Genomic DNA, 14,395 nt, shown 5'->3' with positions numbered 1-14,395 from the left:
GGGATTGACGGGTTATTACCGTCGATTCATTGACGGTTTCGCCAAGATAGCAGTTCCTCTCACAGCACTCACCAGGAAAAATAATAAGTTTGAGTGGACAACAAAGTGTGAAGGAAGCTTCTCGGAGTTGAAACGGAGATTAGTGACGGCTCCGGTGTTAACAGTCCCCACGGCTAGAGGGGGATTTGTAGTTTATAGCGATGCATCAAGGCTTGGTTTGGGGTGCGTACTGATGCAACATGGGAAGGTTATTGCATACGCCTCATGCCAGCCGAAAGCGTACGAGCAGAATTATCCCACGCATGATCTGGAGCTTGCGGCAGTCATTTTTGTACTTAAGATTTGGAGACACTATCTGTATGGGAAAAAGTGCGAGATTTATACAGATCACAAGAGTTTGAAATATTTCTTCACCCAAAAAGAATTAAATATGAGGCAGAGGAGATGGCTCAAGTTGATCAAGGATTATGATTGCACCATCAACTATCACCCAGGCAAAGCTAATGTTGTAGCCGACGCCTTAAGTAGGAAGTTTGTGAGACCAGCAGTTGCAGCCCTTACCACTCAACATAGGTTGTTAATGGACCTAGAAAGAGCTGGTATTGAGGTTATCACTAGTGATACAAGTACTTTCTTGCCTAGTTTGATAGTTCAACCAACCTTAATAGATAGAATCAAAGCTGTTCAGAAGGTGGATTTAGGGTTGGTGAAACTAGTGGAAGAAGTCGAGAACGGCGATAGATCTGACTTTAGCATTTCCGAAGATGGAGTGTTAATATTTAGAGGTAGATTATGCGTGCCAGCTAATGAAGAACTGAAAAGGGTAATTCTTGAAGAAGCACACCGTTCCTTATACACAGTTCACCCAGGGAGTACCAAGATGTATCGGGACTTGAGATAGTCTTTTTGGTGGAATGGTATGAAAAGAGAAATTGCTAAATTTTTAGAACAGTGCCTAACTTGCCAACAGGTGAAGGCGGAGCATTAGAGACCAGCAGAGTTATTACAACCACTCCAGATCCCAGAGTGGAAGTGGGAGCATATCACCATGGACTTTGTGACAGGCCTATCGAGAGCATTGAGCGGACAAGATGCTATATGGGTGATCGTGGATCGCTTAACAAAAGTTGCTCATTTTATACTCATTAATGTCTCTTATAAATTGGACAAACTAGCAGAGTTGTATGTGCGAGAGATAGTGAGGTTGCATGGGGTACAGGTATCTATTGTGTCGGATAGAGACCCTCGTTTCACCTCCAAGTTCTGGCGAAGCTTACAGGAGGCAATGGGTACTAAGTTAAGTTTCAGTACTGCATTTCACCCTCAGACAGATGGACAGTCAGAACAAACTATTCAAATCTTGGAAGACATGTTGAGGGTATGTGTGATGGATTTTAAGGGAACTTGGATGCAACATTTACCGTTGGTCGAGTTTGCCTATAATAATAGTTTCCAGGCTAGCATTGGAATGGTACCCTATGAGGTTTTGTATGGCAGAAGGTGTAGATCTCTATTGTATTGGGATGAAGTAGGTGAAAGGAAACTTTTGGGACTATTGATTATTCAGCAGACTACAGAGAAGATAGATATCGTTCGGGCAAGAATGAAAGCAGCTCAAAGCCGACAAAAGAGTTATGTAGACAAGCGTCGCCCCCAATTGGAGTTTGAGGTTGGAGGTAAAGTATTTTTGAGAATAGCACCGACGAAAGGAATTATGAGATTTGGAAAGAATGGTAAGTTGAGCCCAAGATATATTGGGCCATTTGAGATTCTTGACCGGATTGGACCAGTGGCTTACAGAGTAGCACTTCCTCCAGCACTTGCGGGAGTGCATAATGTATTTCATATGTCCATGTTGAGGAAATATGTTCCCGACCCGACACACATTATTGACTATGAACCACTTCAGATTCAGGAGGATATGACTTATGCGGAAGAACCAGTTCGGATTTTGGAAAGGAAAGAGTAAGTGCTACGGACTCGAACTATCCCTTTTGTCGAAGTGATGTGGAAAAATCATGCTATTAGTGAAGCTTCTTGGGAGTTGGAGGAAGAAATGCGAGGTAAGTACCCACAACTCTTCGATGCGAATTTTGACTTTTTATAACAAATTCCGAGGACGAAATTTTTATAAGGGGGAGAATGTAAGACCGAGCCACTGCCATCCATACACGTGGTTCACGTTTCCAGAATCGCTCGCATGGGTACACGCCATTCGTTGCACAGGTTCCCGTCCAGTTTCTTTTCCATTTTCATGCATGTCATTTCATCATTTTTCCTCTAGGTTTTATCTTTTTACTACTTTTATCTTATATATATGTTAAACATCTTCAACCCCAGACTAGGCGCCGCTCGTTCTTCTCTTCGCAGAAGGCCATCTTTGCTCTGCCAAACACCAAACCGAAGGCTCGGGTTTCACCTGGTAAACTGCCACCCCAAGCCATTCGGTCTTCACCCATCACAGTGAAGCTTAGTCCGGTCCTCACCATCGTGCTCAGCCTTACAAAGCCACCGCAAGCTGTCGTCGCACCACCCTCGGTCCACCGTGCCCAGCCACATGGTGCTGCCACCCAACGCCATAGCCTTGGTTGCAGCCCCGAAATACTCTGTTTTAGTTGTAAAAAGCAGAGCAGTTTCAAACTGCTGCAATCACCGTCCATCATGAGCTCCTTCTCACTGTTCTCCACAGAAATTGCCGGCGAGGACTTCCCATCATCCCAGACCACCGCACGCCGCCTCTAACCCCCGGTAAGCTCACGTCATTTCCGGTTGGAGTTCCTTTTCTCTCTGTCTCTCCCTCGTCCTCTCACCGTGTGCCTCTCTTACTCGTCTCTCTCTCTTGCTCTCGCAGCCAGTAACAAAGCGCGACCCCTTCTGCCGTAGCCAACCACCAGCTCCACGCCATCGTGCCCCCACCTCCCCGTAAGTACTGCCACTGCACAGCTGTTACGTTATTGTTTTCTGTTTTCCAGTAGTTCATTTTATGGTCTATATATATATATGTGTGTGTAATTACGTTAACTATAGTAGGAAGTAATATTACTTTTTACCCCTTATAGTATTACTCCAGAGTTACTGTTTCGGGTGTTCAAGTTAATGAGTTTATATTATGTACTTTGGGTTTGAAATCAATGAGTATATTACGTGGGTTGTAGAGTATGTTTTTATTTGGACAGCGACGTGTGGTTTTATATTGTTAAGTTCGTTTTTGTAAGAGACTGATATTTTAACGGAATATTTTCTTCATATAAATATTGATAAATTTTTGAAGTGATCGGCAAATGCAAAATCTTAATTTTTAAATCCTTTTAAAAGAATATTTTTTTAAAAAACAAAAACAAAAGTATGATTTTCTACTTATGATGATCTCGATATAGTTATGTTATTTTAGTTTTATAAATTATAGTAAGATCTCAATTGTAAATAAGTTGGAATTTAATGTTTTTAGTCGGAGTTTTGATGTTGGATAGTGATGAGTTTTGAACGTGATGTTGGTATTTCAAGAATTAAAAATGAATTATTTTAGAAGTTTTAGGCTTGAATATCGAAATACAAGATTGATTGGAAATTTACGTGATTATCTTGTAGGTGAAGATTAGTATTTATTCGGCACTTTTGGAAAATCTTTTTTGAAAAAGCTTAGAAGTCCAGGTAAGCGGAGTTCTTATGCTAGATTTACATAAAAAGAAATGAACTGAGGTTAGCTTGTAAAAATGTGTATGTTGTTTTAAAAAGAAAAAGTGAAAAACAACCTCAGGTATGTTTTGCATTCAATCATAAGATACGGATGAAAGAGAAAATAAATATTTTGACATGAAATGTGTAGACATGAGCAATACTTGACATGCTTTTGAAATATGCAAAAGAGCGAATATGATACCATTGAGATTTTTATACATGTGGTATGAAATGATTTGGATTTGTTTTTGATCAAATGGAAATGATATGAATATGTTTCGCACGTGTTTTGATATGATATGGATATGATAAAACTTTGACATACTTATCTGTTCTGAATTTGATTCTGAATATGGTTCTGATATGATGATACGGGTTCACGTGATATGGTTGGTACCAACATGATATGATATGATATGAGTGCACCCACTTTGGAAACAAAGTGGTTTTTTACGTGTTCTTTCCTGTGTGCACACTCGGGGCTCCGCGATTGAAAAAGGGGAAGTTTCACAACATGATACTGCCTGGTTTGGCCACCGGGGATAGCACAACCCTACCACGGGGGTTAAACATGGTATATGACATGATATAATATAATAAGATGAAGATGTGCAGTTACGTTATGCCAAAACAGCTTTTGAATATGAATTTGGTTTATGAGTATGAAAAGATTTTAAAAGACGCTCTAATTTTTCCTGATAATACGTTTTGATATGTGTATATGAAAATGAAATGATTTATTTCTGCATACTAAACTTTTTAAAATTGGCTCATGTTTACATACTAGTATATGTTCTCTGCTTACTGAGTTGTGGATAACTCATCCCCTTATCTTCATATATTTTCAGATAACATTGATTACCCAGCTGGGGGTCAGGAATAGAATTGAAGCTGGCTAGATATGGATGGAAGGTTGGGTACCTAAGAGTACCATTGTTAGTAGATGGATTTAACTTGAGTATTTGAAGTACTTTATGTTGTTTGGACCTATTGAGACCTAAAGATGTATTATTTAATTTTGTTGAGGTTATTGGGAGATTTTGGACCCCCTTTTGGTTTATGTTTTTGAAATGATGACTTATAGAGTATTTGGAAAATATGAGTTTGTGTGCTAATCATGAAGTCTTTGGAGTTTTAAGTGTTTGGAGAGATATGTTTGTAAGTGACAGGTAGTAATTCTTCGACCCTTCCGGATGCGGGGCGTTACAGGAAAACTGAAGTGGAGTGTTGTGAAAGCGGGATGAAATGGTGAGAAGGAAACTGAAGGGGAGAGAAACACCCGGGCGGGGGGGGGGGGGGGGGGGGGGGGGTGGGGTGGCAGCGGTGGGGGGGATATAACTGAGAAATCGTCGAGGGGAAAGGAGGAGAGGGAAACGAGAAAGAGAAACTCACTTGTCAAAAGATGCAATTTTATAGGTGGATTGGGCTCGTTTGCGGGCCTGGGTCAGGATTGGGGCTTGGGTGTTACAATGGACTTCCTACACTTGCAAATCTGAGTAAAAGACACATTGAGGTTGATGAAAAGTGCAGTTTCTGCAAGGACAACATGGAGGATTTCCCACATGCCCTACTGCATTGCCCAAGCATTCGTGATTATTGGATTAAATATGTCTTGTTAATACAAGATGTGGATCAAAATATGACTCTGAAGGAAGTGGCTCTAAGTATGAAGGAAAAGGGAACGAGAGATGAGCTGACAATCTTTGTTCTACTTACATGGGCATTTTGGTATAGAAGAAATAAGATGATCCATGGAAAAGTTTGCCTGGACCCAAATTAGGTGATAGAGCATGCATTATCGATGCAAAAACTTCATAATGAAGTGAGGTAGGCCCCAAGCTCACAGCCAAAGCCAAGTTACAGATGGTAACCTCCTCCTCTAGAATTCCTAAATTTGAATGTAGATGGTGCAATATTTTTTTATCATCATAAGGCAGGGGTATGTATCATTCTTAGAGACACAAAAAGGGACACATTGTTATGGCTGCTAGCAAGTTGGAAGCTGAGGCCCAAGATCCTGCAACTATAGAACTGCAAGCCATGTTCCAAGGCTTACAACTATGTGCAAATATGGGGATTGCAAATCTCATTCTCGAAAGTGATTGTTTGATGATGGTCAACGAGATCCAAAATGTTAATGATTCACACTGCCCACAAAGAGTCTTCGTTCAAGAAACAAAGAGAGTTATGCAACGTTTTAGAGATTTAGAGATTGCAAAGTTCAACATGTTAATCGACTAGGGAATGAAGTAGCACATAGGCTTGCCCATTATGTTTGGAATGTTGAAAACATTGAGATGTGTTGGGATATTGTTCCTGTTGGTGTGTCCCAGGCCTTGTGGCTGGACAAACACACTTTGTAATGTTTTCTTTAATAATATGAAGCTTTCGCATAAAAAAATAAAATAAAAATAAAAATAAAGAAAAGATTCGCAATTTGGCTTTTTCTACATAGATTGTACTATGTATACCTAAGACAATAAGCGGTACAAAAGGGAAGCAAGGACAACAACCCTATAGCTTGACAAATCGAGATGCGCATGGTTCACAGTTCAGGCGCTCAACGACCGTCGTCTAGACTAGTAGTTATAAAAGGTTCACCAGAGCTAACTAATGGTGTGGGTACATGATACAAAGGAACAGGCATATTCAAAGGAAGATTTGGCATTGCAGCCTCAAAATGAAGAACTTGAATTGCTTGCCTTATTGACGGCCTAAGACTTCGATCAGGATGAGCACACCACAGTCCGACAATCATTAAACACTCTATCTCCTTCTCCTCGAAATCCATATGCAATCTCTTATCAATCGCCACATGAAGCCTTCCACTTCCATAAAGATTCCAAACCCACTCTAGCAATCCCATTGCAGAATCCTTTTCTGGAGGGTCAGTTGACTTCCGTCCGGTTGCAATTTCTAACGTAACCACACCATAACTGTATACATCTGACTCTTTACTAGCCCTTCCAGTGGCTATGTATTCTGGAGCCATATAGCCTAACGTTCCAGCCAATCCAGTTGTCTGAGGACCTAGCTCGTGGTCCATGAGCCGAGCCAATCCAAAGTCTCCAAGCTTCACATTAAAACTAGAATCAAGCATGACATTGCTTGATTTAATGTCTCGGTGAACGACACATTTCTCCCATTCTTCGTGGAGATAAAGCAGCGCAGATGCCAACCCAGAAGCTATCTTGTATCTCACTGCCCAAGTTAAAGGACTCCTCTTGCTAAACAAGTGCATATCAAGGCTACCATTTGGCATAAACTCGTAAACAAGTAGGAACTCACTATTGTCATGGCACCATCCTATGAGTTGAACCAGATTCCTGTGTCTTATCCTGCTAATAATTTTCACCTCAGTTATGTATTCCTTTCTTCCCTGTTTAGACCCCCTTGAGATTTTCTTCACAGCAACTGGTATATCCAAATCAATTAAGTACCCCCTGTAGACGGCACCAAACCCTCCTTCTCCCAACTTCTTGTCATCTGAAAAGTTGTTGGTGGCAGAAGCAAGATACCGGTAAGAAAATCTTCTTGGTCCTGCTCCTCTCTCAAGGTCTTCATTAATTGATGTTAAGTTCAGAGTCTCATTTGATTCTTCTTCCTTTTTCTTTACCTTCCATGCAAACAATAATATTACACATGTGACAATTGCTACAGCTATCAGAACTCCAGCTAAAACTGTTAGACCAACAACTAAACTCTTCTTGTTTGCATTCTTCCCCCTTCTTTCCTTTCTTTCCAAACTTGAACTGAATTCCCATGACTGAATTTTATTGCGCTCTCCAAATTGACTTGTACCAGCTGAAAATCCAACTATGACCCACTCTGGAAGAACCTGCATGAGATCAATTTCAAAAGAAAGACTCGTATTCACTTGAGGATTAGAGGTTGTTTGATATTTCCAAGAGACGCTCAAGTTCTTCTTAGAAGCATCGTAAGTGACCCATACATCAGCGGTATCTCCACTGTGTGAGCTGGCATTCCAAGAAGTGTATTTTGTGGAAGCAATTGAGTTGTTATTAATCCCCACATGCTCAAATGGAGGATCCCATTCTTGGTTCACGTACGAGTCGAATTCGACATGAACAATTTGGTTCAGAGAAGAATCGCTGGTTGTTGTGTTGAATAAGCCTAAAAACCCACCAGCTGAATTTAGAGGGACTTCGAACCCGACAGGAGCCAAGAAGAAGGCTAAACCATGGCCATATTCAGCACGACCTTGGGTGTCGATAACGAAGGAGAAATGTGTGCTAAAGTTAGTGAGTATTCCTGTATCAGAGTCCCAGAGAGGCACCCTCTCAGAATAGATAGCTCGGCCGACTCGGCATACATAAGTATATCTGTTGATCAACTCAATGGCTCCAACAGAAGGCGCTGCATCTCCCAAGTATAGTATGTTGTCAGTATTGGGTTCAAAGCGAGTTATTTGGAAATAAACTGTGTGAGCGGAGGGAAGAAGTAGAAGGAAGAAGAAGAGACGAAACATATTGGGTTTTTTGTCCTAAAAATGTAATCTACGGCTTGGAAAGTATATATATATATATATAGAGAGAGAGAGAGAGAGAGAGAGATAAAAGAGAGAGCAGTTGGATAACTTGCGTCGAAATAGAACGTGAAGTTTCAGTTTATAAAGAATAATACTACTATCCCGACTATTCATATATTTATCTTCTTTTAATTTTTTTCTTTTACTTACTACATTAAAATAATTATTAGTATATTGGTTTATTTTTTTAATAAAAATATTTAAATATATTAAAAAAATATATAAAAAAAAAAAAAAAGAGACGCCCAGCCATCAAAGCTGGTCGGCAAATTCGGCTGGTCGGCAAATTCCTTCATAAAATTATATCTTTAGGATGCCGAATTTTAGCCGCTGGATATACAGTTCTACTGCCTGCCAGATATATAGTTCTTAATTAAGAAGCTTCGTAAAAAAGAGACTTTTACGCATATTCTAATTCTATACACTGAGACTTTTACTCAGATTCCTCGATCACCGGCATACAATTGGCGACAACAGAAATTGAGTTCATGGCATCCTTCTTGTATTTGTCAAACCTAATTATTTGACAGAAAATGAACCTGAATTTCCGGATACCAAGCTTAGTTCATGGCATCCTTCTTTTACGAATATTCAGGAATTTTGCACGCTTCTACGGAGAAAGATGTGGGTGTAAATATTTAGTCCAAGTCAACATGCAATTAGAGAGCCTCCAACTTTAAAGTTCAGCCCGTGATAGCAATCCTCCAAATAAGGTCTTCCACTTTTTCTAAAAGTCTTTTGGCTAACGTGGTGGAATCTGTCCAAATCAATGTGGAAATTGGATTTTGTCGCAGGCTACTACAACAGTTCCATTGGAGTGAAAATCCAAGAAGAATCCAAGACTGTATAGTTTAAATCAGGAATGATCTGTCATGCAAACCCCGCTTCTCGACCTACCTATCTTCTCCTCTACAGAATGTGATGCATCGCGAATATCTATTGGAGCAATGTTTGTTGAAGAAAATTTATACGACAATAAGAAAAATAAATACGACTTTGAGGCATGTAAAACACTATAATTTTTAAGGTAATAATTACTCCCTATTCGAAAAAGTTTATTATTAAGTTACAAGCAATTCATCTCTAGAATATAACAAAATCAACCACTAGAAATAGTAAATTTGAAGTTTTTCTTTCAAAATTTACCAAGAGGCATGCCTAGCCCATGTTTTAAGTCTCCCCAAGTGCCTATTCAGTCGAATTAATCTTTTAAAGTATTGCACCCATTCAAAGTGCCTATTCTGCCCATGTGCAACCACTCAAGTATTGTGACTATTTGGCCCACGCGCAAGACTTGGCCAGCTCATGTCTAAGTCTAATACATTATTTATTGAAAACTGCTACATCCATAAAAAAATCCTACAAACTCTACAAACTGATGTAAGTTCATCTGATCCGTTAAATTTACTTTATAATAAAAGTAATTTTACAATTTGACGAATCATATCAAGCCAAGTCAGTTTACAAGATTACTTTTGTGTAATCATTTTGTGGCTAGAGTATTTCCCTTATTTATTTTATAAAGTAAGTCAAAGTGCATTAACATACCTCTACCACGTCTAAGCCATGCATCTACTTAATAATTGTAATGTCTCCAGGAAAATATATAACCGAAATTCAATAAATGCATATATTTAATATAAGAAACTACAATAAATATTATAATCTCTCACTTAGGTTGTGATAATAAATTTTTAATCAAATGCTGATATCTTCATGCATACAAGAATGTATCTATTGACTTGAACCTTTAATTAGTGTAAGTATCTCAATTTCCTAACAAAGTCAACGGTGGCCTAGGCTTAAACAAGATTTTATACGTTAACAACAGAAATGCCACACACAATTCCAACCAATTTTAGCTGGATATCTTACCAATTAGTTTGCATTAATCCATGTAGTCCATCCTGGCATTCATGAAATAATGTAAACCTTAAACTTTTATTAGAAGTTGTCTCCATCTCTTATGCTCTCATAGATAAAGTTCATTTTGTTTCTTTGTTACTTTATACACTTATACAACTATTGAACTTTATTAAGAATATAATAATCATCATTCATTTAGAATAACAGTTAGCACTAACTATAATGACCTCACCCGAAATTTATTAGGGATGAAGGCTGGATTTGGGCCTAAAATAGGCTTAATGAGCCATATTGGATAAGCATGCAAGTTATTATTTATTAAAATTTAGTTAGATCCAAAAGCTCAAAATTTTATTTTTAAATCGCCAGGATGTAGTTGATGATTTTGGAGAATATCAATAGGTCAATATTTATAAAGCCCAAATTAGATTAGTCGGATAATTTTGAAAAGATCCCAGACCTATAAACTATTATGGTAGATTATAAGAGTTTTATTGGGCACAATAATTGGACAAAAGCCCATTTAGGTCTGATTTGGTTACACAAACCAAACCATCTCATCTCATATAATCATTACAATTTTTTCAAATTTGCATACAAAATAAAATAAACAATTCAATTCTTTTAAATCCCATAACAAAATAATATTATAAAATAATATTATAATATTATTTTATTCAACTTTCAAATTTTATCTCATTTCATCAGTGTAATCAAACGAACTTTAATATTTACAGACCAAGTAGACTCTATTTAATTGGTGATAGGTTCAACTATTTATTTTAAAGGCCCAAAAATACTTACCAGACGAATTAGACTTATTTTGGATTTAGGATGATGCCCATAGGAATTTATTAAATATTTGATCCGTGAAAATACGGACAAGCTAAAGTGATTATTTAGACCGCTTAAACTGGCCCAACCATTTGTTAAGTTCATACACTACCGAGATGTGGGCCCAAATAGTTTGAAATGGACCCAAAGCCAAAGCCCGTGAGCTAAGCCCAAAAGCCCTGCCTTAGAACCGTGCATAACCACATGCATGATTTCTCCCTTTTTTTTTTTTTTCCTTTTTTTCTTTTTTTGTAATTAGGCCGGTTTCCAATAGCGTGTATATATAGATAAAGATCATGCACACTTCACGCACAAGTATGGTTTCTTCCCCATCTTAGATTCTTAGCCCCCCATGTGAAGCCACTACAAAAGGCGTTTCTAAAATCCGATTATGACATTGGCCACCCTCTTCCCTCTTGGATTGAGGACGTATATCAGATGAGTAGTGACTGTTGTGGTTGGTAGCAAGCAACTCCGCCACGGGTCATGTCATTGAACTCTCCGTCCACGATATAAAGCAACGTCACCATTATGCAGCCAGTTTTATCGGTACAACTTGGTTGCTAAAATTGTCCTTGTTTCGGCCTATCAAGGAGCTAACAAGTCTTGATTTGTCGGGCAATGAAATTGGTGGTTGCATTGTAACACCTCGTATTTTAGTATATTTTTATTGAAAGATTATTTTTATTAATTTAAAAATTTATTCTCTTATTTTAAAATTATCGGATATTTTAAATAGTTTATTTTATGATCTTTAAATTGTGGAAATTAAATTTGATATGTTTTCTTAATATTATTTATTGTTATGCATTAAATTGTTCTTTTTTTTAAATTAATTGATTGCTGGATTTAATTATTTTATTTTCATTGTATCATTACGTCTAAATTATTTTAATTGATTTGCTGTTTTAAAATCATTTTCGTTGGATCTTTTTTTTGTGACCCAAGAGCTGAGGATTGGACCTCATTTCTTTTCTCCACTTTTCTTTTTCTCTTTTTCTTTCCGTTTTCTTTTCTTTTCCCACTGCGTTTCCTTCCCCCGCACGACATCCTTCTCTCCCCTTCCCCATGCGTTGCTTTTTCCTCACCCAACCCACCGCCGTCGCGCCGCCGTGCACGACACTGCCCCTCCCTTCAGCTCTCCCACTGGCCGGCGACCATCTCTCTTCGTTTCTAGCTCCTCCATCGCCGCCGATAGCTCCCACGCCCAACACCAAGCCGCGACACCTCTTGTGCTTGCGCGCCGCCTTCGCGCTACCACCAGCCACCAACTCGTCACCACTTCATTCTCGACCTCCCAGCTACCCAATGCACCCAACCCCAGTTTCGATCCGTCACTGGTTAAGCACAACCAACCTCATTTCCGATTTGGGTATTTTTGGTCTTCAACCACCCTTTGCGCCGCCACCCACGGCCAACCACCACCACCACTAGCTTCACTGACATCCATAAGCCATACCCTATCAATTTCGGGTCTTAGTTTGTCCCCATTCAAAAGTGGGTTTTTGAGACCCACGGCCACAGTGCATTTTGCACTGTTACGTTGCTGTGCCGCCATTTCTTGTAGCTCCATAATCCTTCAGAAATTACTATATAGCACTGTAAGTATTTTTCCAAAGAACTATCGTGATTTAAATATATTTTTGCACTAACTCATATTATTGTGATCTGGTTGGTTATATGCCGGACTGAGTCTGAGGAGTTTGGGGGTCGGATGGATTGTGGACGGAGTTGTGTGTTTAGTTGGTATTGTGAAATGTTGGTTATTGGTATGGTGTTGTTCATGTACATGGCATATTGCACGCATGATCATGTTTGTAAAGGAAACTGGGTTTTCGTGTACATGCATTCATGTTCATGTGTTTTATGAAAAGTTTTCATGTGTTAAAGGATTTTTTGGTGCGTGTGTATCACCACCCTAAGCCGAGATAGGGTATTATCTCGGTAGAGCTCCTCTGGTCACTTGGTAGCGGAATATACTGAGTGACGTCCCCTCGGTTGTCGCTGGGCGACAATGGGATCGAACGAGATGGTCTTGTGCCGACTCCGTGGCCCCTCTACTGACGGGGCTAGAGGATGCTTGGCCACGAACACGCTAGGCGCGGAACTAGGCATCGCTTGTTGGGTAGTGGGTGCTTGGCTACGAACGCGCTGGGTGTGGAACTGAGCATTGCTACAAAACTAGGATGTGCGGATGATCCCTAGGAGAGATCATGGTGCATTGGTTAATGGATTAAAGGGCTATTTTCTGGGAAAATAGCTTGTGTTGATTAAAAGGATTTTATGTGATTCATTTTCTGGAAAAATGAGGTTTTATTGATTTGGATCATTTTCTGGAAAAATGACGAATTATTATTTTTGGGCCAAAATGGGATTTTGGCATGTGTTGGAAAATATCTATTTTCGGAGAAAATGATATTTTGAATATGATGCATATTTCATCATATGCATGCTTGTTAGTTGCATTAATATGTTTTTATCTCGTAGTTGTTTGGTTTATACTTACATGCGGTACCGTTCTATGGTAACGTAGATTTTGATGTAGAGGAAGATGAAGGTGAGCCTGAGGATTCGGCTCTGCCCGAGGAGTGATTGAGATCACTCGTATTCTGGTTTGAGACTTGTAATATATTTATTTTGAATGACTGTATAACTTTTTAAAGATGATTTGTTTTGATATTTGTATTTAAAAATTCTGGTACTTAGTAGACTTATTTATATTATCTGTTGCGTTATTTATTGTATACTGTTGTATGTATACACACTTGACACTATCGTTGGGATGCATGACCGTGTTGTCATCATTCTAACGTCACGATTCCTATATTTTTTTATACGTGAGGATCGAGACGTCACATGCATAGCTAATGAATGTTTGATTTTTAATTTGTAGCCCCAGCTAGCTGCTGCTTCGACTTTCACACTACGATATGACCCCCACTGCCATGCACCGTACCTTCTCCCAACAAATTAAACCAAAAAAATAGAGGGTTGTGTCCGTAAGTAGTAGAGATGACTTAATTAATTTTCACCCATGCTTTAAATTAACAAATCAGTTTAAATTGATAAATCCCTCACAAGCTAGGATTTAGTTGACCTTGATTAACCATGATAGTGTATATTTCATATCTTTATATTCCGGAATTAGGTCACCATAATACAAGATGAGTTTACATGCCAGAAAATCAAGTTTGTTTATTTTCTTACAAACCTAGAGCATATATAGATATATACTACCTTGGGGAGTCTAGCTCGAGCAAGGGCTTACAAAATGAGTAATGCTACATACTATAATATTATCTTATTTTCATTATTTTTTACAAATTATGTGGTACTTTAGATCAATCATGGATCATTTCTTATTTTTTCTAAATACTACAGGAAAAGTGGCCCTTTTCAGTAACATATTTTGTTGCTAAAAGTGGTGAGAATCGTCAGAATTAGTTTTTTTCCCAACATTTCTACTTC

General features: G+C 38.7%; 1 protein-coding gene across 1 annotated transcript; it reads right to left on the bottom strand.

Annotated features, from left to right (window-relative positions):
• Nucleotides 1-6,122: 6,122 nt before the first annotated feature.
• On the bottom strand, nucleotides 6,123-8,238 carry LOC121259159 (L-type lectin-domain containing receptor kinase IX.1-like). The gene has a single exon (XM_041160656.1). It carries the CDS (start codon nucleotides 8,165-8,167, stop codon nucleotides 6,239-6,241), a length of 1,929 nt encoding a protein of 642 aa, XP_041016590.1. The 5' UTR covers nucleotides 8,168-8,238; the 3' UTR covers nucleotides 6,123-6,238.
• Nucleotides 8,239-14,395: the final 6,157 nt, after the last annotated feature.

This window comes from Juglans microcarpa x Juglans regia, chromosome 4D (assembly GCF_004785595.1).
Source record: "Juglans microcarpa x Juglans regia isolate MS1-56 chromosome 4D, Jm3101_v1.0, whole genome shotgun sequence".
NCBI lineage: Eukaryota > Viridiplantae > Streptophyta > Magnoliopsida > Fagales > Juglandaceae > Juglans > Juglans microcarpa x Juglans regia.
Note: the sequence above shows the minus strand (reverse complement) of the source record. Positions and strands in the feature narration are given on the sequence as shown.